Here is a 24,790-nt window from a genome sequence, read left to right as displayed (position 1 = left end):
TCCCATGACACCTGCTTTTCTCTCTCAAGTGGACCTAGAGAGCCTTTCCTGGCTCCTGAGTGAGCTGTGGTGAGGCATCCTTTCTGTAGTTTCTGCATCTCTTCCCCTCCTGGATTTCCTTTGTAGCACCCAACTCCATTTGATGCATTTATGTTCTTTAGTATCTGTTTCTCTCTGTGTTCTTTATTTAGTAGTGTCTTCCCATGGATGCATGACTGTTTTTAGAAGTTTCAGGTCAAGTACATGTTACTTAAGTGTCCCGTTGGAGGTTGGGGATACAGCTTAGCACATGTGAGACCTGGGGCTCAACCCACAGGACCAGAAATGAATGAATAAATAAGCCAGTGAGTCCATGAGTAAATAAAGAAATGCAGATCTTGTATGCAGACCCCTGAGGTGAGCAGGGAGGGAGGGAGGAGACTAGAGAGACGTGGTGATGAAATGCCCCTCGGCCCAGACATGTCTCCATCCGAAGGGTGCAAGGACAAGTCCCTAAGGTGTAAGATGGACACTTAGTCCACTCTGGTTTAAGTGAAGGAAATAGATGGAGAATGAGGCTCCCCGGGTTCATGAGGACAAGCCAGGGACAAACTGAGGACGCAGCCACGGGTCTCTAAGGAAAGGGAGCGCCACTGGGACCAAGTGAAGCTGAAGTTCTAAAGCACACTGGGTGGCGACATTGAAGTCACTGGTGACCCGGGGCTGGGAGATGGAGAAGTGGCTCAATGGGCCAAGGACTGCCGTGAAAAGTGAGGACCAGAACGTAGATCCTCAGAAGCCATAAATGTCAGGCGGGCAAGCTGGCTCTGTGAGCTCTGGGTTCAAATGAGAGAGTCATCCTCAGTGTAGAAGGTGCAGACAAGAAAGATGGTGGTGTCACCCTCTGGCTGTCACACACACCTGAATGTATGTGAACACCAGCACTCTACACACGCACAGCAGTGGCTGGTGGATCAGCAGTAGCTGGCTTACACATTTTTACTTGAAGTGGGGATATAGTCATGTAAAATGGTGTGAGGAGACCCAGAAGCCAGTAGACGGTGGTTGTATGAGGGATGAGTTGGCAGGAGACGGTGCCCCTTATAGCCCAGGCTGGAACCTCTGGAGTGGGAGACAGTGAGCCCACTGAGGTGGAGATGAGATTTAGTGGAGAGAAGATATTGTGTCTAGGAGTGGCAGAGGACAGGTGGTTACCTGGAGGCCCGGAGAAGGCAGGATGGGAATGAAGCCAATGAGAGGAGGGGGGACACTGTCCTGTCAGGACGCTGGGCATTGGGAAGAGCAATGGCTCCCAGCCTGTGTGGCAGGAGCATAGTGGACTTGGTTATTTCTTTCTCACAGATTCTCTGAGGAGGGGAGAGTTCACAAAGTGGCAGGCAGGTCACAGGTTAGAGAGAGAGAAACAGAGATAGTTGTTCGGAGAAGCAGAAGAGCCAGAGACTGGAGTTGACAGTGCCCCAGGGCACTGATCTTGTGTTACTCCTGTCTCTGTGACCTGTGACCCTTGACTTGTGACCTGTGACCCTTGACTTGTGACTTGTGGCATTACCTTCTCCTGGGACCCTGTTGTTTGACCTCAAGCCTGAAGAAAGCAAGTAACTGCTGCCTGCAGCCTTAGGCTTCCCAGCAAGGGCAAAACTTCTGCCAGGAAGGGAAGGTATTTCAGGCTTTTGGTGGAGTGGAGAATTTTAGGCTATGTGATCCAAGTGGCTGGGGCAGGGGCTCTGGGGAGGAGCAGGGAGGGCTGGGGGCTGATGGACTGAGGTCCCCAGGGCCTCTGTCTTCATCTTTCCAGCACAATCTTTCCTCCCTCTGCTTTTTGCTGCCCCTCGTCTGTTTAAGGGTCGTTAAAGGGAGAGTGATCCGCCCTAGTGTGAGGCTGCCAGAGCCCAGGCTTTTGCCGTGCTAAGGGTTGAATGTTGTGCATCTTCCCCTCACTCCAGATAGCTGATGCTGCTCGGTGGGTGAGGGCACAGCCGGCCTGCACAGCACGCTGTGCAAACACTGTGTGTGCACACGGCAGTAAGAGGCCCCAGGTCAGGTCCAAAAGTCAGGCGCAAGTGGTGATTTCAGTGGGATCTGGGAAGCTTCAGATGTTGTATGCTTGAAAATTTTTCTCTCAAATGGTGACAACCTCTTGTGGCACTGACTTCTCTGTCTTTCCCCATCGTCTTTTTTTTTTTTTTTTTTTTTTTAGGAAGAAAAAAATGAGCACTCCAGGGAATGCTGGGCTGTCCCCTTGGCTGCCTACACTGTGCTCATGAGGTGCCTCCGGGAAGGGGTAAGGTGCCTTTGTTGTCCTCTGTAGACCCAGTAACTGCAGTCGCCCTCCAGGCGAGGAGCGTAGCCTGAAGCAGTGCAGGCTGCATGTCAACAGAGTCTTGCTCCTGAATTTAAATATTCTGGGCAAGCTGGCGTCCTCATATATTTAAGCGCCTGGTTTAAAAGATGACGGGAAGTATGAACAGTGTGGCCTCTCTTCTGTACGATGCTATTAATTAACCCGCCTCTGTCTAAGATTATGCTATGACAACCTAGCAGGCAGGATGTGTACAGAGCCCTCTGTGAGCCTGCCTGCCCCGTGACGTGCTTGTAGCTGCTGTTCTGAGCTCCATGCTGATGGCTGTCCCATGACCCCTCGTCATGGAGTGTCCATGTTACCACGCAGTGCTAATAACTGACCTTGCAGGGTGGTGGTCTCTGTTTCCTTCGTGTTATCTGACAGGGTTCCACCTAAGAAAAGCCACAGGCTAAAGACATTAGTTACTACAAGAGTAAAAAAGACCATCATGCTGAGTGGTTTCCTTCCAGTGTCATGTGGTAGTGGAGGAAGGTTCCAGCAGTGGAGGCAGCAAGCAGTCTTGGCCAATGCCCCATGCCTGTGAAGGGACACCATGACCACGGCGGCTCATATGAAGGAAAACATTTAACTGGAGCTGGCCTACAGTTCAGACGTTTAGTGTATTATTGTCACAGTGGGAAGCAGGGCAGCTTTCAGGCAGACATGGCTCTGGAGAAGATGCTGAGAGTTCTATATCATGAGATCTGTAGGCAGTGGGAAGAGAGTGACTTTGGCCTGGCTTGAGCATTTGAAGCCCCAAAGCCTACCCTCAGTGACACACTTCCTACAACAAGGCTACCCCTCCTAATAGTATCACTCCCTGGTGACCAAGCATTCAGATCTATGAGCCTCTGGGGCCATGCAAACCACCACAGTGTGTAAATAAAGTCTGAGCGTTCTTAGCCTGTAGGTCCTTTGTCATGGTGCTGCATATGACATGGGGTGTGACATGGGATGTGACAGGGATGTGATAGGGGTTCTGACATGGGATGTGACAGGGGTGAGATAGAGGATGTGACTGGATGTGACGGGGGTATGACATGGGTGTGACATGTGGCACGGCATGGGCTGTGTCAGAGTGCATGACATGGGATGTGACACGCATCTTCATTTATCAGTAAGGTGAGAGTGTGGTCTTTAGCTGTAGCCAGGATCCATGCTCCGGCTCCTCACTCAGGGCTTAGGCCAGGACACTTGGTGGACACTGGGAACACAGGTGGAAAAGATGACAATCCTGTGACACACTGGCCTGGCCTTTTGGGGAGACAAGATGAAACATGAGTGAATAAACTTGTCAAGGATGTAAGGGCCAGAAAGCAAGTACGTGTGAGACCTGAAGTCCCAGGGTCCTCGACTGACAGTGAGCAGGCAGACCTTGGACTTCCTTTCCCTCTTTCCTAAGTTGAAGTTATTGGCTCCCAGGAGATTTTTCTCCAGACTTTCTCACTGCTTTATTGCTGAGGTGGGAACACTGGGCCCAAGGCTAGGGTGGTAAGGATGTAAGTGTTTACAAAACAAACAAGATGCAAACGTTTTTTTTAGTGAACAGTAGATACTGTGGACAGAAAGTGGGTGGAGGGAGTGAGGGTGGGGAGAGAATGAATATTAATGGATTATCTACCCCTGGGGCAATGGGGATTTTCTGGGACAGTTTAGAGAAGTGTCCTGGGTGTGTAGAGTCCTTTTTGGACAAATATACACTCACTGTCTTTAGGGGGTAAATCTTAATGTGGCCATTGGTCTCATAGATACTAGCCATTTGGGGTAGGGGCTTCTGGAGCTGTTAAGATCAGACTTTGTTTGGCACTGCAGGGCGTGGGTTGGGCTCTGTCTGTCTGTCTATCCATCTGTCTGTTGGGAGCCGACGCCTAGCAGAAAGCGGCTATCATCTTTGCAGCCATCTCAGGCCATACATCCTGACAAGAGACTTGTTTCTCAACAGCCTACAACAGCTGAGCATACTCTGATAAACATCTTGCTTATCCCACATAGCTTGTTTTGTTGTTTAGTGCCCACAGCTGCAAGGTGCACGTGGTAAAGTGTCTTCAGCTGCATTCCTCTGCTTGTGCTTATAAATACCCAGGATTTTCTTTCAATAAACGGGACTTGATCAGACACCCTGTCTTGTCTCCATTCTTGGCAGCTCTTACCCTTCCATCCCCAATCTATCTCTTGCAGACCCTGTTGACTGACTCACATGGGCCAGGTCATCTGTCACCCAAACGTGGGGCATTGTGGGCTGGGTCATCTGTCCATGAGAGAGTAGATGATCTGCTTCTTATTTTTGCCTTTAGTCTCTGTTGTGCAAGCTTTGCAGATGACACAACATGGAGAATAATGTTTGATCACTAAATTATTACTAACCATTTTTAAATAGATACAGCTTTATGTATTAGTAACATGCTTGCTTTTCATACCATGAGTTATATATATATTGTGTGTACATGAATGTGTATATATATATATATGTATACATACACACACACATATATATATATGTGTGTGTGTATTTGAGTTATATGTGTGTGCATGTGTGCCCATATGTGTACACGCATGTACTTGTTGAATCATGTTTTCATAAATGGGAAGGTTCAAGTTTTGTTATAATTTATGAAGATTGTCTGAGTTGGAGAAGCAATTGAGTGTTGTCTTGGCAGTGTGCTCACTGCCACAGAACGTGGTGTATAGTGTGAGAGTTCCTCCTAAGAAGGGATCGCTGTGCTCATGGCTCACGTCCAGTGGTCCCGGGGCTAACAGAACTCCTGATACATCCAGGACCTGCTTCAAGGTGGAATCATTTCTAACTCCTTTTGCTTTCACCTGTCAGAAGCTCTCAGCATGACCGGTGTTTCTGATGAAGTTTGTTTTCTTAGAAAAGGATCAAAGAGTTTGAATCTGTGTGAAGTATCTGTATGTCCAGCTCAAAGGGATCTCATGGGTATACCTCATGGGTGTATGTATGCTATGGCACAAGTCAGAGGAGAACTTGGGGGAGTCAGTTCTCTCTTTCCCCTATGTGGGTCCTGGAGTCTAACTCATACCATCAGGATTGGCTGCAAGCTCCTTTACCTGGTGAGCCCTCTCACTGGCCCTTATCCTCTTTTATGGACTAAGGACCCCTGTGACTTCGATCAAGTTTCCACCTTCGAATGCACAGCTAAGCACAAAGTTCATTGGGCCTTAGTGCTGACCTTGGGAAGGGAGGGCACGGTATTTCTTCTGACACTTTTTGATGGAAGGAGTCTAATCCAGGGTGTGTGCATGTTGAGTGCACACCCTCTGCTGCCATCTCTGAGCTGCATGCCCAGTTCAATAACAATTCTGTTGTTTACAGCTTGACTGGGGTTGGCGAATGTTTGTCTAAACCACAGTTCCTCTCAGCCCCCATGCAGTGTGTTGTCTCCAAAATGTGCCTGGAAGTAGATTTCCCCTCCCACCAGCAGGGTGTGAGGAGCGCTTGATATCAGGTATTTTGTCAGTCATAGGCTGAGAGTCATAGGCAGATCACCCAATAGTTTGTGAAGATGGCCAACCTTTCTGTCATCTGCTTGCTTTGGTCTCATCTCAGGAACACTTGTCTTAGCTTAAATCTGATTTACCTTTTGCTTTGTAGGGAACTGTACTGCTGTGCCCCATTGCTAGAAACGGTTTCAGCCATCAGTAAAGGGGAGAAAAATCACAGTGGGGACCCCTTTTCCTCACCTATCCTGAGCAGCTGTCACCATTTCACCCTACCTATGTTTTGGAGCTGAATTAAAAACCATGCATCTGTGCCTTTATTTTCTGAACGGTGGGAAAACTGCATACGCAGTGGCGCTCTGCCCAACGAATTCCATGTTTGTCTTCTGCTATTGTGTGTTGCTGGTGCTTTAAAAAGATTTATTTTTAACTAAGTGTGTGTGTGTATGTGTGTGTGTGGTTTTGTGCACATGAGTACAAGTACCCACTGTGGCCAGAAGAGGGCGTCAGATCCCTTGGAGCTGGACATACAGATATGTCTGCCACCCAACATGGGAACACATGTGCTCTTAACAGCTGCACCAAGTTATATGTATTTGTAGTTTATGGCTGGCTCTCACTTTCTTTACAGTACCTGCCGACAGCCGAAGGTCTTAAACTAAGGGCAGATGAGACTGCCAAGAGTCAGAGGCCTTGCCACCAAAATTGATTCTGCATTTGATTCTACAAGTTGTCCCCTCACCTTCGCACATGTGCTGTGGGTCGTGTGCACCACTACCTAAATAGATAAACGTAAGGCATTAAGTCCCTGTAGTTAATGCCGATACTTTTATGTATTCACTATGAACTTCCTCTTTTATCTGTTCATATTTGTATGCTTTTTTGTTCAGTTGATTTTAGAGATGGTTTCGTGTAGTGTGTAACCTTGGTTGGCCTGGAACTTCCTGTATAGCCTAGGCTGGCCTTAAACTCCCAGTCCCCCCAGTCCCCGGTCCTCCCAGTCTCCCCAGTCCCCCAGTCCCCCCAGTCCTCCCAGTCTCCCCAGTCCCCCAGTCCCACCAGTCCCCCAGTCCTCCCAGTCCCCCAGTCCCCCCCAGTATATTCTTCAGGTGCTGGTTTCACAGGCTTGTGCCACATCTGACCCCTCATATGGCTGTTTTGGGTCCCGACCCGTGGATCAGAGCAGCTTGGGGCAGTACGGGCTCTAACAACTTAGCCCCTAAGGCTTTTGGCAGTGTGGGTTCCAACGTTGACAGAGCAGTCCAAGACATTTTGGCCCCCAAATGTGGGCTAGAGTGTCTCGCAACATTTTTGGTGCCCAACGTGGGGCAGGCAGCTCAGGGCCGCAACATTCCCCCTTCCTTATTAGTAAGATTTCTTCTAAAGGAAGATTTTATTTTAACAAAGAAAAGGTTTTTATGATCTCTTTATAGCTTTGTTTTGCATGTTGTCAAATGTACAAGACAAGAATCTCTAAACAAATCGAATTTGGTTTTTCTTATGATTTTCCTGGTGTTGAAGATGGGGCCAAGCCCCTACAAGCACCTACGTAGTCAGTAGGGTTTTTCTGCTTCTCTGGTCTCTCTGGTGTAAGGATAAGGAAAGAACTCTCTTTAAATGCTGTCCCATGCTCATGACGCCTGACGCCTGTGTGGATTTTTGTTTCCAGTATGAGTTCTTCTGTATAAGTTGAGAACTACAGCAGATCACATGTGATAAATTAATATCTACAGCAGATCACATGTGATAAATTAATATCTACAGCAGATCACATGTGATAAATTAATATCTACAGTGGATCACATGTGATAAATTGAGAGCTACAGCAGATCACATGTGAAAAGTTGGGAGCTACAACAGATTACATTTGTAAGCTTCTCACCACTGTAGCCCTCTGAAAAGCAACGAGGTGACAGCTCTGACTGAAGGATTATCCACATTTATTTAATTCATAATTTTATTAAAACACTCTTTCTTGCCTGAGTGCTGAGCCCTCTGGTTATGGAGGTTTCTATATTTTTTATTATTAAATATTAAATGTTTATGATTATTTATTATTAATGTTAACTGACATTAATTTCAAAGTGGTTTCAGGCTTAGTGAGGACTGATCATGCTCTTGAGTGTTCTGTACACTCCAGCTTTTGAAGGGTCTCTCGTGTGTGTGTGTGTGTGTGTGTGTGTGTGTGTGTGAGAGAGAGAGAGAGAGAGAGAGAGAGAGAGAGAGAGAGAGAGAGAGATATCTCAGAAATGTAATGGGGGGGCATGCCAAGGATTCCCCACATTCAGCGTATCAATGTGCTTGTATCCCAGTCTGAGTTCTCTATGCTGTGCTGTGTTGCTGTGTTATCGGCCCTTGTAACTGTGACAGAATCCCCAGCTGATGCAGCCTGAGGGAGGAAGGACTTATTTTGCTCCTGGTGTGCGGGGTGCACAGTCCACCAAAGCAGAGAAGGCATGGCAGCTGCAGCTCTGTGGCTGTGGTTCCTTGATTCCTCTCTTCTCAGTGCCCAGGAAGCAGAGGAAGGAGAGTGGTGAACAGGAAGGAGAGCCGTGAGCTTTTCCTCTCTCCATTTTTTTTTGTAAGTTCTTTTATTCGGCCTAAGATCTCTCAGATCATGGGTTGGTCACCCACATTTGCAGGCGGACTTCTCTCCTTAGCTAATTGTCTCTGGAAATGTCCTTACAGACTTGCTCAAGGGCATGTCTCCTAGGTGATTCTAAACTCAGCTAAGCTGATAGTGAAAATTAACTGTCATATGTACTTAGGGTTGAATTATCCTAAAACCCTTTTCCTAGTTGTTGTCTTTAAAGGGTTTCTCTCCAGCATGCTCTCCCATGGGCGAGCATGCGGCAGCATGGTTCATACTCGGTGCATTTCAGAATGAGATTTCAGTATGAGTTCTCTGTAGTCCTAAAGGGGAGAGCTCCAGCGGAGACACTTTCCACCTGCTGCCCACCATATTCTCTTGTGTGAATGTCTTGCGTGATGAATCCCAGCTGTAAACCTTCCCACATTAGTTAAATCCTGAGGGTTTTACGCCACTGTGAGTCTATTTGTGCTTTAAGTAAGGGCTGAGTACTTCTGACAAATATGTCTACTTTATCACTGCCACAGATCTCTGCTGCACAAATCTCTCTTTAGATTGAATGGGATAGAAACTCTCAATGGAAGATGCCCCACAGGCACTGGACCTACAGGGCTTTTCTTCTGTATGATGCTGGTCTGCTCACTAAGGAATGTATCACTCACAAAGGCCTTCCCCAGCTATGGTATTGTTCATTTTCAATGATTTGTGATGTTCCATCAAGAATGACTAAAAGAACATAGTCTCATTCTTTGTAGCCATATTGGTTTTTAATTTTTTTTGAAAAATTACTTTCAAGTGTATGTGTGAGTGTGTATGTGTGTATATGTCTCTTTCTCTCTCTCTCTCTCTCTTTCTCTCTTTCTGTGTGTGTGTGTGTGTGTGTGTGTGTGTGTGTAGAGACTAAAGGACAACCTTAGCTGTCTTGCCTAGGGCATCGCACACGCTCGCGCGTGCACACACACACACACACAATTTTTTTGAGCCTGAAACTTGCCTCATAGTCTAGATGCCTGGAGAGCTGGCCTCAGAGATCCACCTATTTCCAGCTCCCCAGCAGTGCGATATCAAAGCCTCCACTACCTACCTGGGTCCTTTTATACGGGTTCTGAAAATCAAACTCAGATCCTCATGCTTGCAAGACAAGCACTTCACCAGGTCTCTCCCCCAGCCTTGAGTTTTCCCGTGTAAAGCTGTGTTCTCCTGTCTGCTAGGGAATAGTTAATGAGGGGTCAGAGCCAATGAACTTTCTACATTATCAAATATTGAAATTTTGTATACCATTTAAGCACTTAAAGAAGCTTTACATTCTTTCACTCACTGCGTGTATATGCAAATATGTGGGCACGTGTGCTGTGGTTTGCATTCAAAGGTCAGAGGACAATTTGTCGGAATTGGTTCTTCTACCTTATGGGTCCTAGGGACCAAACAGGCCTTCAGGATCGGCAGAAAGCACCCTTATCCTCTGAGCCATCCCTCCAGCCCTCCTTAAGAACACTTATGCTTCCTGAAAGCAGTTAGATGTGTTGATGTTTGTTTTAGCCCCTGGGTGATTGGTTATCCTTGCGGGTATGTCTTTCTCAGGACTCTCTGATCCTGTGTTTGAGTCGCTGGTTGCCACCCAGATCATCCTTAGCCAGCGCTGTGCTGGGGCTGCTCTGATAACTCTTTATAGTTTAAAAGTTACATCTGGTTTTCACCCTGTGCTCAGGTTGCTCATGTTAGTTATTTTCTGGATCATTTTCCCATTTTGATTTTATTTAAAACAGGTGAAGTTGTGCTCTGCTTCCTGTTCAGTAGAGGGTTGTGTTTTCCCTGCTCGCTGGTGAAGAGACCGCTGGCTCTTTGTAGCAGCCTCCTAACAACTGGAACATCATCCCCAGTGGCTCTGAAGCGACCACACGAACATGCAGAGCCTTTGCCTGGGGAAGCGGCACTTTTTGAATCTTCCTGCATTCTGTTCATTCTCCAGGAGGAACGGGTTGTCAATCACATGGCTGCGAAGATTATCGAGAATGTTTGCACAACATTCTCTGCCCAGGCACAGGGCTTCACAACTGGGGAGATCGGGCCTGTCCTGTGGCACCTCTTCAGACACTCCACCGTGGATGCTCTGCGGATAACCGCGATATCGGTGAGGCTAGCATCTTGGGAGGATGTAACCAGGGACTCACATACTCTGTTTGAGGAAATACCCCTGAATGAGAGTAAATTTAATGGAAAGGGTAGAGATGTTGGTGAGAGGGATATCTCAAGAGATGTACTAAAACAGAATTCTAAAAATGGGCCTGGAAGAGTGTGGGACTTTGTGGGATGCGGCGGTCATCACTGGTTAAAACTATGTGGAGTTGAGCTGAGTGTGAGAGTTCATGGCAGCCTATGGGGCCTGGGGGATGTATGTTCATGTGACCACAGTGCGCTGGTAGAGGTCAGAGGGCAACCTGGAGCAGTCACCTCTCTCCTTTTGCCCTGTGCATCCCAGTGGTCAGGGTTCAAACCCAGGTCATCAGCTTGGTGGCCACTGCCTTAAAGCCTGTGGTGCCATCTTGATACCCTCTTCTCTCCTTCCTGCCCCTGGGGGGCGAGCCCAGGGCCTCACAAGCCAAGAAGTGTTCTACCACTGAGCAGTATCCACAGCCCCCTTTCCACCTTCAGGAAGGTCTTCCTTCCTTCCTTCCTTCCTTCCTTCCTTCCTTCCTTCCTCCCTCCCTCCCTCCCTCCCTCCCTCCCTCCCTCCCTTTTTTCCTTCCTTCCTTCTTTCCTTCCTTCCTTTGTTCCTTCCTTCCTTATTTTGTTAGACTAAGTTGTCCAGGCTGCTCCCAAACTCCTATAACCCACACAGACCTTGAGTATTTGATTCTTCTGCCTCAGCTTCCTGACCGTTGAGCTCCCAGGCCGAGAGTGTATCTTCTTGTTAGTCCAGACATTCTGATTCTGTGCTAAAAGGTTGTATCCTATGAGAGCGAGATGAAACCACTTTAATGTCCGGGCCTCTGTAGCTCTGTTGCTCACTTAGTGTTTGATGGGTGGTCTGCTGCTTTTTGTGTGTGGTTATCATAACTGGGTGTAAAGGTTAATGGTGTGTGAAGATGTGTCATTAGTTTGTTGGACAAATGGGAAGCTTCTTCCTGTCATCGTCTTTCATGCTGTGTTTCTTGGCTCCTCCTTATACCGCTCTGCAGGGGCAGTTTCACACCTCACCTTCCAGCCTGTTACCCTTAGGCTGCCCCTCCCCCCCCAGCTGCCAAGAGGAAAATGGAGGCAGTGCTGGCAGCTGCCCTCTCCCTCCTGCCTGTTGTGCTTACCTCCCCTTAATACTGTTATCCCAGTGAGGCTGCTGAGCAGCTTCTGTTAGAACTCTTCTGATTCTGAGTCTTCTGGTTCCTTCTTGGGAAACTCACTTAAGTGCTTGACTTTGTACTTCCCTAAATGTAGATATGGTGGTTTGAATATGCTGCTTGCTCCATGGGAAGTGGCACTATTAGGAGGTGTGGCCTGTTGGAGAGGTGTGTGTGTCACTGTGGGCTTGGGCTTTGAGGTCCCTATGCTCACGCTCCACCCAGTGTGGGAGACAGTCCCCTTCTGCTGCCTATGGATCAAGATGTGGAACTCTCAGCTCCTCCTCCTGCATTGTGTCTGTCTGGACACTGCCATGTTTCCCACCACAATGATAATGGACTGACCCTCTGAACCTGTAAGCCAGCCCCAATTAAGTTTTCTTTTATAAGTTTTATAAGTTGCCTTGGTCATGGTGTCTCTTCACAGTAACAAAATCCCTAACTAAGACAGTGGAACTTTTTTTTATTCTTAGATCCTTGTAGCCAAGATTTAAGGAATCTTTAATTAGCTCTATTTTTTCAAAAAGCAAATGCCACATGCTAGAAAGTTCCCAGTCTGCATGTGTGCTCTTCATGAAGCCACTTCTGTAGAGACCTATTGGGCCATAAGCTCCTTTCTAGCCTCTATTTCCTGGCCAGCACACCTGGCTTTCCCAACTGCTCCTGAAACTGACTGGGGTGTTGTCCCCACTGGAGCTTGAGAACCAGCATCCTGGGCATTGAGGCACCAGCGGGATGCGGACAGAGGTTGGATCATGTCCTTCTGTTGGGGAGTCAGGAACCTGGCTGTGGGGAGTTGAGCTGGGGAATGAGAGGAGAGAGAGCAGTGGCAGGCTATAGAGCATGTTCAAGCCCTCAGCAATTTTACTTATTCACTAGCTACAGAAATGACAAAATACTTCTCAGGTACATTTTTCTGAAGAAGCTTACTTCCATATACGTAAACAGCCTAAGATATACATGTACATAGATATAACTGAAAAGGAAGACTATGTTGTTCTCTTCACACATTTGAGCAGCAGTGGTCAGAGGCTTGCCATGGCCTCTCTCTTGTGAGAGCATTCCTCGGTCACTGATGGAGTTTTTTTTTTGCCTTTCTCTTCCTAACCAAGGTTAAGTCACAGTGGGTTCTTGTAAAGATTGGAAATGAGGTTACAGGGAGTCGAATCCTTCCACTTCACACCATTTCCTTTTACTTCACACCAGCCTGTGCTCATTCACTTCACACCATTTCCTCTGACTTCCCTTCACACCATCTCCCTTCACTTCACACCCATTAGCGCTTGTTTTCCTCTCCCTTCAACAGGAGCAGCTTTAAGAGCCGCTCACCCTTGGAGATGGAAAAGACTTTATTTTGCTGGGATTTCTAAGATATTGGAAATACTTTCAATGTCTGAGACATCCTCCTCTCCACTGTCCCCTCCCCTGGGCCCTGTTGTGTGTCTGATGACTGGCATGCCTTTTCCTTGGTCTCATTATTAATTGGTCACAGGTATGAATCAGCTGAGTGAGCTTCTGTGGCAGTAATCATGAACCATGCATGAGTGGAGGGATATCTCTGAGCCATGGCTCTGGGACTGACCATCTGTGAGAGCTTCCTGAGTGCTCTTGGCCATAGCCCATCATCTGTGAAACAGGGACGATGTCAGAGCACTGAGTGATTTTCAGATATTCTAAGACAGTGTCCTGCGTACACTGAAAAATGTATGCATTCAGCAGGGTGCCACTAGATGAAACGGAAGACCATGTGTGAGCCCCAGTTTGCACAGCAGAGTCAAGATTAGACATATTTTCAGTTAATAGTGTTAAATGTTTAAGTATCTGTAAGTCTTTTTCAATGTGAAGGGGCTTGGTAGTATTTTTGTTACTTAAGTGGGAACTTGTTCTGTGAAAGTTTGTGAGTTGTTAGTCCCCCAATGTAATTAATGTTATTTACATCTCCCAGAGTTTGAGAACAACTTTCTTTTTTTATTATTTAAAATTTTATGTGTATGTATGTTTGCTTGTCTGGTTAAGTGTATGCACTATGTGTATGTAGTGCCTGTGGAGACCAGAAGAGGGCGCTTGTCTTAGTTAGGGTTTCACTGCTGTGAGGAGAAACCATGACCAAAGTAACTCTTAGAAGAGACAACATTTCACTGGGGTTGGTTTACAGGTCCAGAGGTTCAGGCCACTATTGTCAGGTCAGGAAACATGGCAGCATCCAGGCAGACATGGTGCTGGAGGAGCTGAGAATTCTACATCTTGATCTAAAGGCATCTAGAAGGGACTCTCTCTTTCACACTTGAGCATATATATTACCTTAAAGCCCTGCCTGCACAGTGACATACTTCCTCTAACAAGGCCACACCTCCTAATAGTGCCACTTCCCATGGGCCAAGCGTATTCAAACCACCGCAGTGCGGGATTCCTGAAACTGGAGTTGTAGTTATGAGTTGCCATGTGGGTACTGGGGCTCAAACCAGAGTGCTCTGCAGGAGCAGCCAGTGCCTTTACCATTGAGTCGCCTCTCCAGCCCCTTTGCCTCAGTCATGTTAGCAGCTGGATCTTTATCTTAAGTCTGTTGGAAATGTCTGAGTCTATGGCTTTAAAACAATTGCAGCAGGTTTGTGTCCTCTCTGTTGAACAGAGGTGTGGGGTATGTGTAGGTGTTGAGCAGGGGTGTGGGACATGTGTAAGTGTTGGGGGTGCCCAGTATCCTCAGAGTCTGTGAAGGATCTATGCTCCTGTTTTCACAGGCCCTGTGTAGGATCACACGGCAGTCTCCCACTGCCTTCCAGAATGTCATCGAGAAGGTGGGTCTTAATGCTGTCATCAGCTCCCTGGCCTCTGCCATCTGCAAAGTGCAGCAGTACATGCTGACCCTGTTCACAGCCATGCTGTCCTGTGGGATTCATCTCCAGCGGCTGATCCAAGAGAAGGTATGACTCTTCTTCCTACAATGGTACGTGCAGCATAGAATGTTATCCCTGCAGACTCAAGGAGGCCTTTTGACCTTTCTCAGACTCCTGTATGTACCACAGAACATTCACTGGAAGCTGCAAGAAACATGTGGCTTCTGCTGTCTTCTTGTAATGAGGAGAAATAGTGACATCCATGAGGTTGTCTCCTTGCTGCTCTTCCTTATGCTGCAGCCTGGCTTGTTCCCTTTGTGCTTTGTCTTCCTTGAGAGGGAGGGACTCCCTTTCTCTGATTCTTGTGACCCATGTCTATTCCTTCCCTGGTTTAAATCTCTGGAACTCATGTCACCTCTTGTATCTTCTTCCTCCTGTTTTTGACTTCCTCTCCTTCTGGGCTCTTGATACCCTTTATGTGACTTCATGAGTTTTCATTGACACTGCTCTGTCAAGGGATGGTATTGGGGTGCCCTGACATGGTCAGATGAGGTCTAAGACCCCACAAGCCCCTTTGCTAATGGGGCTGGGGATGTGCTTTTCATGGTGTTTGGCTGGAATAGAATAGTAGCTATCTAGTAGTTTTCTGTGTTTCAGACTTAACAACCTTTTTCCTTTGGCTTTGCGCAGACAGACATGCTTGCTTATTTTCTTGTGTATGTGTGTATGTATTGTATGCACATGTGTGTTTGGTGTGCCCACCTGTGAATGCACAGGTGGTGGATTTTTTTTTAGCAATTTCTTGGGATTTAAAGCTTTCATCCTGAAGATAGACTGGTTCTGACTCAGAAGCTAAACAACTCACAAGTCTCAGGAAGTCCCTGAAACAGACCAGAATTATGAGGCTCCTCTCTTCCCAAGGTTATATAAGTGGTAAGGATGGCTGAGGAGAGGTGACCCTCCAGCCTCTTGATCTGCAAAGATGGCAACTTTTCTAAGTCCACACTCAGGCTGGGTGGGCGTTTGGGTGATACAGTTGCCTTTGAGTTACCCATGCTCCTGTGAATAATTCCTCACTTTTGCTTTTGTAAGTAACTGAAATAAACCTATTGCTTCTCCACATGTGGCATATCTTTGGTCTGTCCTTGCTGCCCTATTTGGGGTGAGCAGATGTTTGTTTATATCTCCCAAGGAAAAGGCAGGAAGGCCTCTAATAAAGTGATTTCCATCTTATTAATTTTTGAGAGAGTCTCTTACTGAACAGTGTTTGCAGTTTTGGCTTGGTCACCTGACTGGTCAGCATGTTCCCAAAGTCCTCCTGCCTCTTTCTCCCTGACCCTAGCACTGGGGTTACAGCTGCAGGCTGCCAGGCTTGACTTTGGCCTGTGTGCTGGGGAATTCAATTTTCATGCTTTTTCTGCAAATGCTTTACCCCAGAGCTGTCTCTCTGACTCCTTAGTTATTTTCTTGTTATAAACTTTTAAGTAAAATTGCCAGGTTTCTCTTATTTTTAAAAGGCTGCTTTCCTGAGTCATTTACCTTTAATAGTGTGGTCTAGTATGGTGGAAACAGCTGCCCTGCTGCTGAAAGGCCCAACGCGCCATGCTCTCAGAACTTAGAGCCTCTAAGCACAAGAGGAGATGGGTCCAGAAGACTGTGCAGCTCAGTGAATAGACGTGGGCGCCTTTGGCATGCTGGGTAGTTGTCACAGAGACATACTCTGACTGCAGAAACAAAAGCACCTAAAAAAGACTCCCTACGAACTAACTGTGATGAGGAACTGAAACTCAGCACCGAGAGTACCAGAGTGATGGCGGCTTGGAGACATGTGTGTCTAATGAAAAGCTTCAAACGTGAACTTGGTAGAACTATTGGGGCCCCACGTGTACCTGTCACCAGTGGTTGCACACACAGCTAATTTCATTTGACTCAAGTCCATCAAGGACACTTGTTCGGTTACTTCCTGTTTCATCATGTCACAAGTGAACAATTTAGGTCCTTCAAACATGCATTCATATGTGTGCATGCTTATACTTACATCTAAATATGAGATTGCACACATCAGCATGCATGGAGAGGCCATACTAGAACTTGCAGGAGTTCAGTCTCTACTTCTACCATGTGATTCCTGGGGATTGAACTCAGATCATCAGGGTTGGCTGCAACTGCCTTTGCTGTCTTGCCGGCCCACCCTGCCAGTTCTTGATATCCTGTCATGTTCAGTTTCTTCATTGTCTTGTACATGACTTCGGTAGATTGGCCTGAGATCTAACTATGCCTTCTGCCTCAGGTCCACTGCTCTGTTCATCACCTCAGCACAGAGGTCCCCTAAATCCTCTTCCATCTTCAAAGTGGATTTTTTGAGCAGAGAATTCAGAGTTCTGTGGACTTTTCCCCACCTGGATTGGCTGATTGAATCTAGCAAACACTATAAAAAAAACCAGCATCTTTTAACATGATGTGTGTGTTTCTTGTAATGTGTGCTTACAGGTTTGACTGTATCCAAGTTTGGAGTCCTGGGGGAAGGTAAAGTCCACCAGGGAATGGATTCCTCCCAGGAGAAGAGAGACCATACATCACTCACCTCTCTCTGATGTACGGAGATGTGGTGGCTTGGGGCACGCACAGCACAACTGACATCCAGTTTTACTGAGGCCTCAGCAGCTTTGGGTGGTGGCTGCCGATGCTGGTCTCTACTGGCATCTGAATCTTGTCATTTATCTTTATTACTTGGGATTCCTCTGTTGGAAAGATGTCTGAGGAGCGATCTGGTACATTTTACAGGAGCAAAGGCAGGGCAAAGGCTTTGTACATTTGTTTACTGGTTTGCAGAATAATGAGTTGGTTGCTTAGCAGTCTCCAAAGACCGTTTCTTTGAATGTTCTTCCATGTGCACGTTCTGATTTGGCTGTGTAAGTCAGCGCAGCACAGAACAGCTTTCTTTCTAAAGGCTTCGAGTTGTCTCCTGGGCCTTTCCGTCTTGACTCTTGTGGTCTTTGCATCTTGCTGTGTGATATGACAATCGTTTCCGGCTTGGATGTCTTGTTTCTGGATCTGGAGCCGTCTGTTTCTCTAAGGAGTCTGGCAGGGGCTCTCCCTGGGTTTGGGCCGCTTATCTTCTACAGTCTTTTTGATTGACGGGGCCAGGGAACATCTATTTAAAAATATGTTACCTGCTTGTGGTGGCGTTTATAGTTATACTTTTGGTGGTTTTTCTTTTCTTTTCTTTTCTTTCTTTCTTTCTTTTTTTTTTTTTAATTTAAGTTGGAAATCTTGGTTCCTAATGTGATAGAATTTTACTGTTTTATAGTGTTTGGTCAGGATGGTAACACTAATGTTATGATTTCAAGTATAATTCTTATTTTTTTTTGTTAGTGTTTTTGTGCTTGGGACACATAGGCATGTGTAGGCAGGTTAATCAGTGTGCTTCAGTCTCTTATGCTGGACTCTCTGACACTGCTAATTCCGTATGCACTTAGGTATTTACTTGATTTTTTTTTAAATTGAAGAATATTAAAAATAGTTCAATTTGACTTTTCTTTTGAGGCAGGGTTTCTAGCATCCCAGGCTGCAGGCTGGTCTAAACTCCCTATGAATCTCAAAATGACCTTGAGCTTATGATGCTCCTGCCCCTCAGTGCTGGGATTGGAGCTGTGTACAGTCATGTCAGGTTTATGTGGTGCTGGGGATGGGACCTGGGCTTTGTGCATGCTGGGTAAGCACTCGAACACTGAGCTACGGTTCCAACCCTTAATTTGTCTTATGATTGTTTAAAATATTAGCTCGGCATCTGGGAAAATGGCTAAGTGGGTAAATGCACTTGCTATGCAAGTGCGAGGGCCTGGGCCTCCATTCCCAGCACCCACATAAGAAGCTGGGTATGACTCTCCATTGCTGTGAGGGCCTTGGTGGCTGTCAGACTCACTAGATACGGGTTCATGTGACAGACATTGTCTTAAAGGCAGAGATAAAGCAGGACACTTGAAGCCTTCCTCTGGCCTTTATGTGACTCAGCCCCACCCCCCCCCAACTTGATTGATGGGTCACTTAAAGAAAAGAATGACTTGGAACCTGTGGATAGCTCAGTGGTTAAAGACACTTGTTGCTATACTAATGACCTAACCTGAGTGTGATCTCTAGACCCACAGGGGAAGGAGGGAACCAGCTTGTAAAAGTTGTTCTCTGACTTGACTTGTACATATATGCCGTGACAACACACACACACTCACACATACAACTCACACACTCTCACACACATACTCGTACACACACACACACTCATGCACACACACACTCACATACTCATATACACATTCACATACTCACATTCCACACTCACATACTCACACAGTTCACACTCACACAGATACTTTCACACACACACACACACACACACACACACACACACACTGGTTTTTGTTTTTTGTTTTGTTTTGTCAACTTGATATAAATCTAGACATATCTGAGAAGAGGGGCTCTTAACAGAGAAAACGCCTCCATCCGATTGGCCTGTAGACAAGTCTGTGCAGTGTTTTCTTAGTTAATGATGACTGTGGCAGAGCCCACTCACTAGGGGCAGGGCTACCCCTGGGCAAGTGGTCCTTGGAGCTATAAGCAAGCAGGCTGAGTGAGCCATGGTGAGCAAGCCGGTAAGCAGCATGTCTCCATCGCCTCTGCTTCAGCTCCAGCCTCCAGGTTCCTGCTTTGAGTTCCTGCCCTGACTCCCCTTCATGGTGGGGCTGTAAGATAAAATCAACCCTTTCCTCTCATGTTGCTTTTCATTGTAGTGTTTATCACAGCAACAGTAACCCTAACTAAAATACTTGTTTTCCTTCTTACATATAAAGCTTTCTGACGGATGACCTGCTTTCATCTTCCATTAAAAATATAAGCAAGCCGGGCAGTGGTGGTACACGCCTTTAATCCCAGCACTTGGGAGGCAGAGGCAGGCGGATTTCTGAGTTCGAGGCCAGCCTGGTCTACAGAGTGAGTTCCAGGACAGCCAGGGCTACCAGGGCTACACAGAGAAACCCTGTCTCGAAAAACCAAAAAAAAAAAAAAAAAAAAAAAGAATATAAGCAAATGTGCCTGCTTGCTTGCCTGTCTTTCTTTCTGTCTGCTTGTCCTCTGTGTATCCATATAACGGCTATTTTTTTCCTCTCTCCATCTCTGACTCTACTTCTCTCCCTGCCACACATCTGTGTGAGGATGATGTTAATGTTACTCTCCCCACTTCTGATTGGGAACAATTCAAGCCCCGAGTCTTAGGGAACCCAGCAGAACCAAGCTGTCCTACTTAGGGAAAATGGCCTCTGATTGGTAAGTTCCACTGGGCTGGAAGAATAGTGATCTTTGTGGGAAGACACAGCTTTATACAGTATGGACCCTTGCCCCTGGAAACTCTCCATGTCTGTGTGGCATCTATGTCTTGGCTACCCAGTGGCCCGCATCCACTTCACACAGGACTCTGTAGTGAGAATCAGCTAGTGCTGACTTCCCACAAGCCCTGGATCCTGTCCTAGCTGATAGAAAAGGTGACCAGGCTTGCATTTTGGACCAGTGTTTAGTTGACACTTAAAAACTGGTAGGGGCTGTGATGTTCTTTCCTCCCGAGGAGGCACAGGCTACCCCAAAGGTGCCATTTGTATGGTTCTTGGTGGGTTACGGGTGAGGAAGAGTCTCATTCAAAAATCTGCCTTTACTAAAAGTTTACTAAGTTTACATTAAACAGTTTAGAGTTCATATTAATCAGTATTTGGAGCCATTGTGATGATTTTATTTTATTTTGCTTGTTGTTGGTTGTGTGAGACAGTTTTTGTATGTAGCCCTGCCTGTACTGGAATTTGCTTTACCACCTGGGCTGTCCTGGAACTCACAGAGATCCACCTGCCTCTGCTTTCTGAGTGCTGGGGTGAAAGTCTTGTGGTACCACACACAGCCAATTTTTGTTTTTAAGGAATGGATTTGAAGATGGAAATCCTTTATTGTTCTATTTCTTCTTAAAGTTTATCTGAAATCCTAGTATTTACTAGATTTTAGGAACCCAGTTCCTCATTGAAAATAGTGTGGATTATTACAGTAACTGACTCAATATCCATGCACGTTTATGGGAACACTGTGACAGGCTAGTGATGAGGCAGTCTGACAGGCAGCGACAGGGAGTGTGGTCCAGTCCCTCCTGGAGCCCAAGGGGAGCCCATGGGGAACCTGCAGTGAGGCAGCTTCCTTAGTGACAGGTGTATTCCTTCCCCTTTAAAGATTTATCTATCCTATGTGCATGAGTGTTTTGTGAGCATGTATGTCTGTGACCATGTATGTATCTGATGGACACAGAGGCCAAAGGTATCAGATCCCTTGCAACTGCAATTACTGATGGTTGTAAGCAATGATGTGGGTGCTGGGAATAGAACCTGTGTCCTCTGGAAGAGCAGCCAGTCTCTTAACCACTGAGCCATCTTGGCAGCCCCCAGAGTGTTTTTCTTGCAACGTCACTAGATGTACTGGTTTAGAAGTTGCTAATGAAGGATTTATGAAATGGAAACGGATCCCCAAGGGTTAATCAGATGGTGAGTTTGCACGTTGCCATCACGTTCAGTCTGCATCAGCCAGTGTGCGTCCTCTCCAGGAACGCCCTGGCAGTGCTTCCTTCAGGCATGATGTGAGGTCAGCTTGTGTTCTTGACCCTATCAGCAGGAAGCAAGAGTGCAATGTCATCAGGATCACCCGAGTGCCTTGCTGATCTCAAGAATATTACCACACCAGGCAACGTGGTCAGGCTGTCCTCATGGGCTGTCGGGTGGGAGCAGTCTGGCTTTGCCCGCCTATGCTTTTCACTCATCAGCTAATCTGATCTTTATGATGTGTGTGCGTGTAAGCAAGGACAACTTTCCTTAGAGTCTGTCCACATTACTTTTGTGCAACAGGGTTTTCCACTGGCATGAACTTTTGAAGTAGGCCAGGCTGGCTGGTCAGTGAGTCTCAAGTATTTACCAGTGTCTGCCAGCTCCTGTAACCTCCCTTCCGTCTGCCCAGATGTCTGTCATGCAACAAGATGTGCACTGGGAAGTGGTGTGTTTGCTTTGGTTCTGTGTGGTTTAACAGATTTCCTATTTCAAATGCTGATTGCTCTGGTTTTATTTGTGATGCTGTTACCACTACAAGGACGTGCATGTGGGATTCATTTGTGTTTCAGTCTGAGGATAAATTCACTTAGATTAGCAGCTGTGTCAGAAGAAAACTGCAGGAGTTTGAGACGCGGTCATTTCCTGTCAGCTGTAGGCAGGGTGGAGCCCTCACTTGCTGTCAGCTGTATTGAAGGTTGGTCTGTGTGCAGGAACACCTTCATCTTTGCTGAAGATGAAGTGAATTAAAGTTTCATAAAGTGAATTAGCATTTTTCCTGACTTTAAATTTTTTTGACTATTAATGACAACTTGAGTGTCATAGTCAGACCTCTGGAAAGAGGGAACCTCAACTGAGGAATTTCCACCATCAGATTGGCCTGCAGCCATGTCTGTAAGGGATGCTTCTTGATTAACGACTGATGTCTGAGGACCTAGCCCACTATGGGCAGTGCCATTCCCTAGTCAGGTGGGCCTGGGCTGTATAAGAAAAGTAGCTGATGTTAAGGTAGAGAGCCAGCCAGTAAACTGTGTTCTCTCAGTCTCTGCTTCAGTTCCTGCCTCCAGGTTCCATGCTTGAGTTTCTGCTCTGGCTTACCTCAGTAATGGACTGTGACCTGTAAGCCAAATAAACCCTTTCTTCCCCAGGTTGCTTTTGATCACAGTGTTTACGAGCACAGCAGAAAGCAAACCAGTACATTGGATGCTGTGCTTTTTAAGATGTCTGAAGTCATGCTGCATGGAGAGGATTCTGCAGAGGAGGCTGAAGGGGCTCCACTGATTTGAGGGCACAGTGTTATAGGCCTTTTTGTTTTATGGACATTTTTACATCAGAAAAATTCACCTTTACCCACATAGAGTGTGCTGTGGGTGCAATGTTTTCATGGTTTCATTTCCATGAATAGAGTGTCTTCTCTGCACTTACACTTTCTCCTTTCTTAATACATCATTAATGAGTGTTTCTTCATTCTGAGATTTAAATCAGACTCCCCATCTCTCTTCTCCTTTTCTTCCTTCCATTCTTCCCTCCCCTCCCTACCTTGGCCTCTTTTTGTGTTCACTTCTCCAAGGTTTATTTCCAGTGGGACATGGCAGCCACTCCTAGTGCATCAGTCCTGGCCCTTCCGCCGCTCACTGTAGTTTCCTCTGTCACATCCCTTGGTCCCAGTGTCAACCATGTGTGTCAGCTATTCCCTCAGGGTTTTCTTTCTTCATGGAGAGACCTGTCCTGGGGTCTCTGACAAGTTCCAGTGTGGACAGACAGCCCTCAGAGCTGGTCACAACCAGCAGCTTGCAGTCACGCAGGGAAGTCCTTCCTTCACCTTTCCTTGGTTCTGTGTTTCTGTCTTTCCTTATTTCCACCTGGTGACTAAGTGGGCACAGAAAGAGGAGCAGGTGCTGGCAGGCAGGATGGCTGAGCAACTGACAGCACTTGCTGCTAAGAATCAGGACCTGAGTTTGATCTCTGGACCACACAGGAGAAGGAGAAAGTTGTCCTGTGTAAGTGTGAGTGCACACACATAAGTAAATGAATGTGAACGTGTTGAAAAGAACAGCAGCCATCTGATAGGATGAAGAGCTGAGGGACACAGCTCCAGCATCCAGGTGGCAGTGACTGTAGGGACGTGGGCACCCACGTATCCACAGTGACTTCAGCTTATACAGCGGGTGGAGAAGGGAGGGCAGAAGAAAACCTGTGGTAGAAACTCAGGAGGGAAACAACATGCTCGAACTCAGGGCTTGTCTTACTTAGGGTTTTATTGCTGTGAAGAGACACCATGACCAAGGCAACTCTTGTAAAGGGAAACATTTAGTTGGGGCTGGCTTACAGGTTCAAAGGTTCAGTCCAGTATCATCATGGTGGGAAGCATGGCATCATGCGGGCAGACTTGGTGCTAGAGGAGCCAAGATTCTGCATCTTGATCCGAAGGCAGCCACAAGGAGACTGCCTTCCACAGGCAGTGAGGAGGAGGCTATTTTCTGCACTGGGCAGAGCTGGAGCACTAGCAGACCTCAGAGCCCGCCTACTCAATGACACACTTCCTCCAAAAAGGCCACACCTCCTAATAGTGCCACTTCCCATGGGTCAAGCACATTCAAATCACCACAAGAGGGACACAGAAAGTGCAGTTGGACATGGGGGAAAGGGAAGAAGAGTCAGAAGCGTTCTGAGTTTGGCTGTTATGGTGACAATTGTGAGAGCAGGGTGAGCGTGTGTGTGTGTGTGCGTGTGTATGTGTGTGTGTGTGTATGTGTGTGTATATCTGCGTGTGTGTGTGTGTATGTGTGTGTATGTGTGTGTGTGCGTGTATGTGTGTTTATGTGTGAGTGTGTGTATGTGTGCACATGTGTGTGCGCTTGCATATGTGTGTGCGTGTGTGTATGTGTGTGTACATGCGTGTGTGTGCATGTGTGTGGTGTGTGCATGTGTGTGTATCTTTGTGCATGTGTGTCTATGTGTCTGTGTGTGCGTGTGTGTATGTGTGCGTGTGTGTGTGTATGTATGTGTGTGTGCGTGTATATATGTGTGTATGTGTGTGTATGTATGTGTATGTATATGTGTATATGTGGTATATGTGTGTGTGTGTGTGCACGCGTGTTTTGTGTAGGAAGCTGCTGTGTCCTGTACCTGTTCTAGTGGAGGTCACCACTTACGAGCTTCTGTGTGTCTGTCTTTAACCGTGCTGGCAGTTTTCTGACCCGTCTAAGATGGGAGCACTATGCCTCTTTCATTCCAATTACTTAACTGAATGCCCCTTAAAGATAAACCAGGAACTTTAAAAGGAGAAACAGGCGTGGATTCAGTATCCACACTACAGACTGAATCCAGATCTGTGCTCACGCTAATGATGTTCCCAATGGGAAAAACTTCTGAGTCACTCTTAATGCCCCTGTGCCATGCAGCTGTCATTCCAGATAAGACCTGGTGGGAACTTGACTGTTTGGAGTGTGTGTGTGTGTGTGTGTGTGTGTGTAATTTTAATTTTTTTCAACGCCTATTTTTAATGATGGTTCTTAAACACTTTAACCTCCCTTTTATCCCACCACCCACCAGAGGTCTTAGAAAAGAAAGGATGTGGGGAAGTGGACCTGTTTAAAAAGGTTCTTTGG

The 24,790-nt window shown here is 46.7% G+C and overlaps 1 protein-coding gene across 16 annotated transcripts in view; it reads left to right on the top strand.

The window, feature by feature from the left end:
- The window catches only part of Ulk4 (unc-51 like kinase 4), a 290,769-nt gene that overhangs the window by 46,459 nt on the left and 219,520 nt on the right, over positions 1–24,790 (top strand). For 12 of the 16 annotated variants that reach the window (XM_076917962.1, XM_034484051.2, XM_076917954.1 and 9 more), the window contains exons 20-22: positions 2,198–2,281; positions 10,360–10,521; positions 14,464–14,646. In XM_076917962.1, the coding sequence (XP_076774077.1) occupies positions 2,198–2,281; positions 10,360–10,521; positions 14,464–14,646 (429 nt within the window). The remainder of the gene's footprint in view (positions 1–2,197; positions 2,282–10,359; positions 10,522–14,463; positions 14,647–24,790) is intronic. The other 4 variants (XM_076917964.1, XM_076917958.1, XM_076917956.1 and 1 more) reach the window with 2 other exon arrangements.

Source organism: Arvicanthis niloticus, chromosome 21 (genome assembly GCF_011762505.2).
Source record: "Arvicanthis niloticus isolate mArvNil1 chromosome 21, mArvNil1.pat.X, whole genome shotgun sequence".
In the NCBI taxonomy this organism is placed as follows: Eukaryota; Metazoa; Chordata; class Mammalia; order Rodentia; family Muridae; genus Arvicanthis; species Arvicanthis niloticus.
Note: the sequence above shows the minus strand (reverse complement) of the source record. Positions and strands in the feature narration are given on the sequence as shown.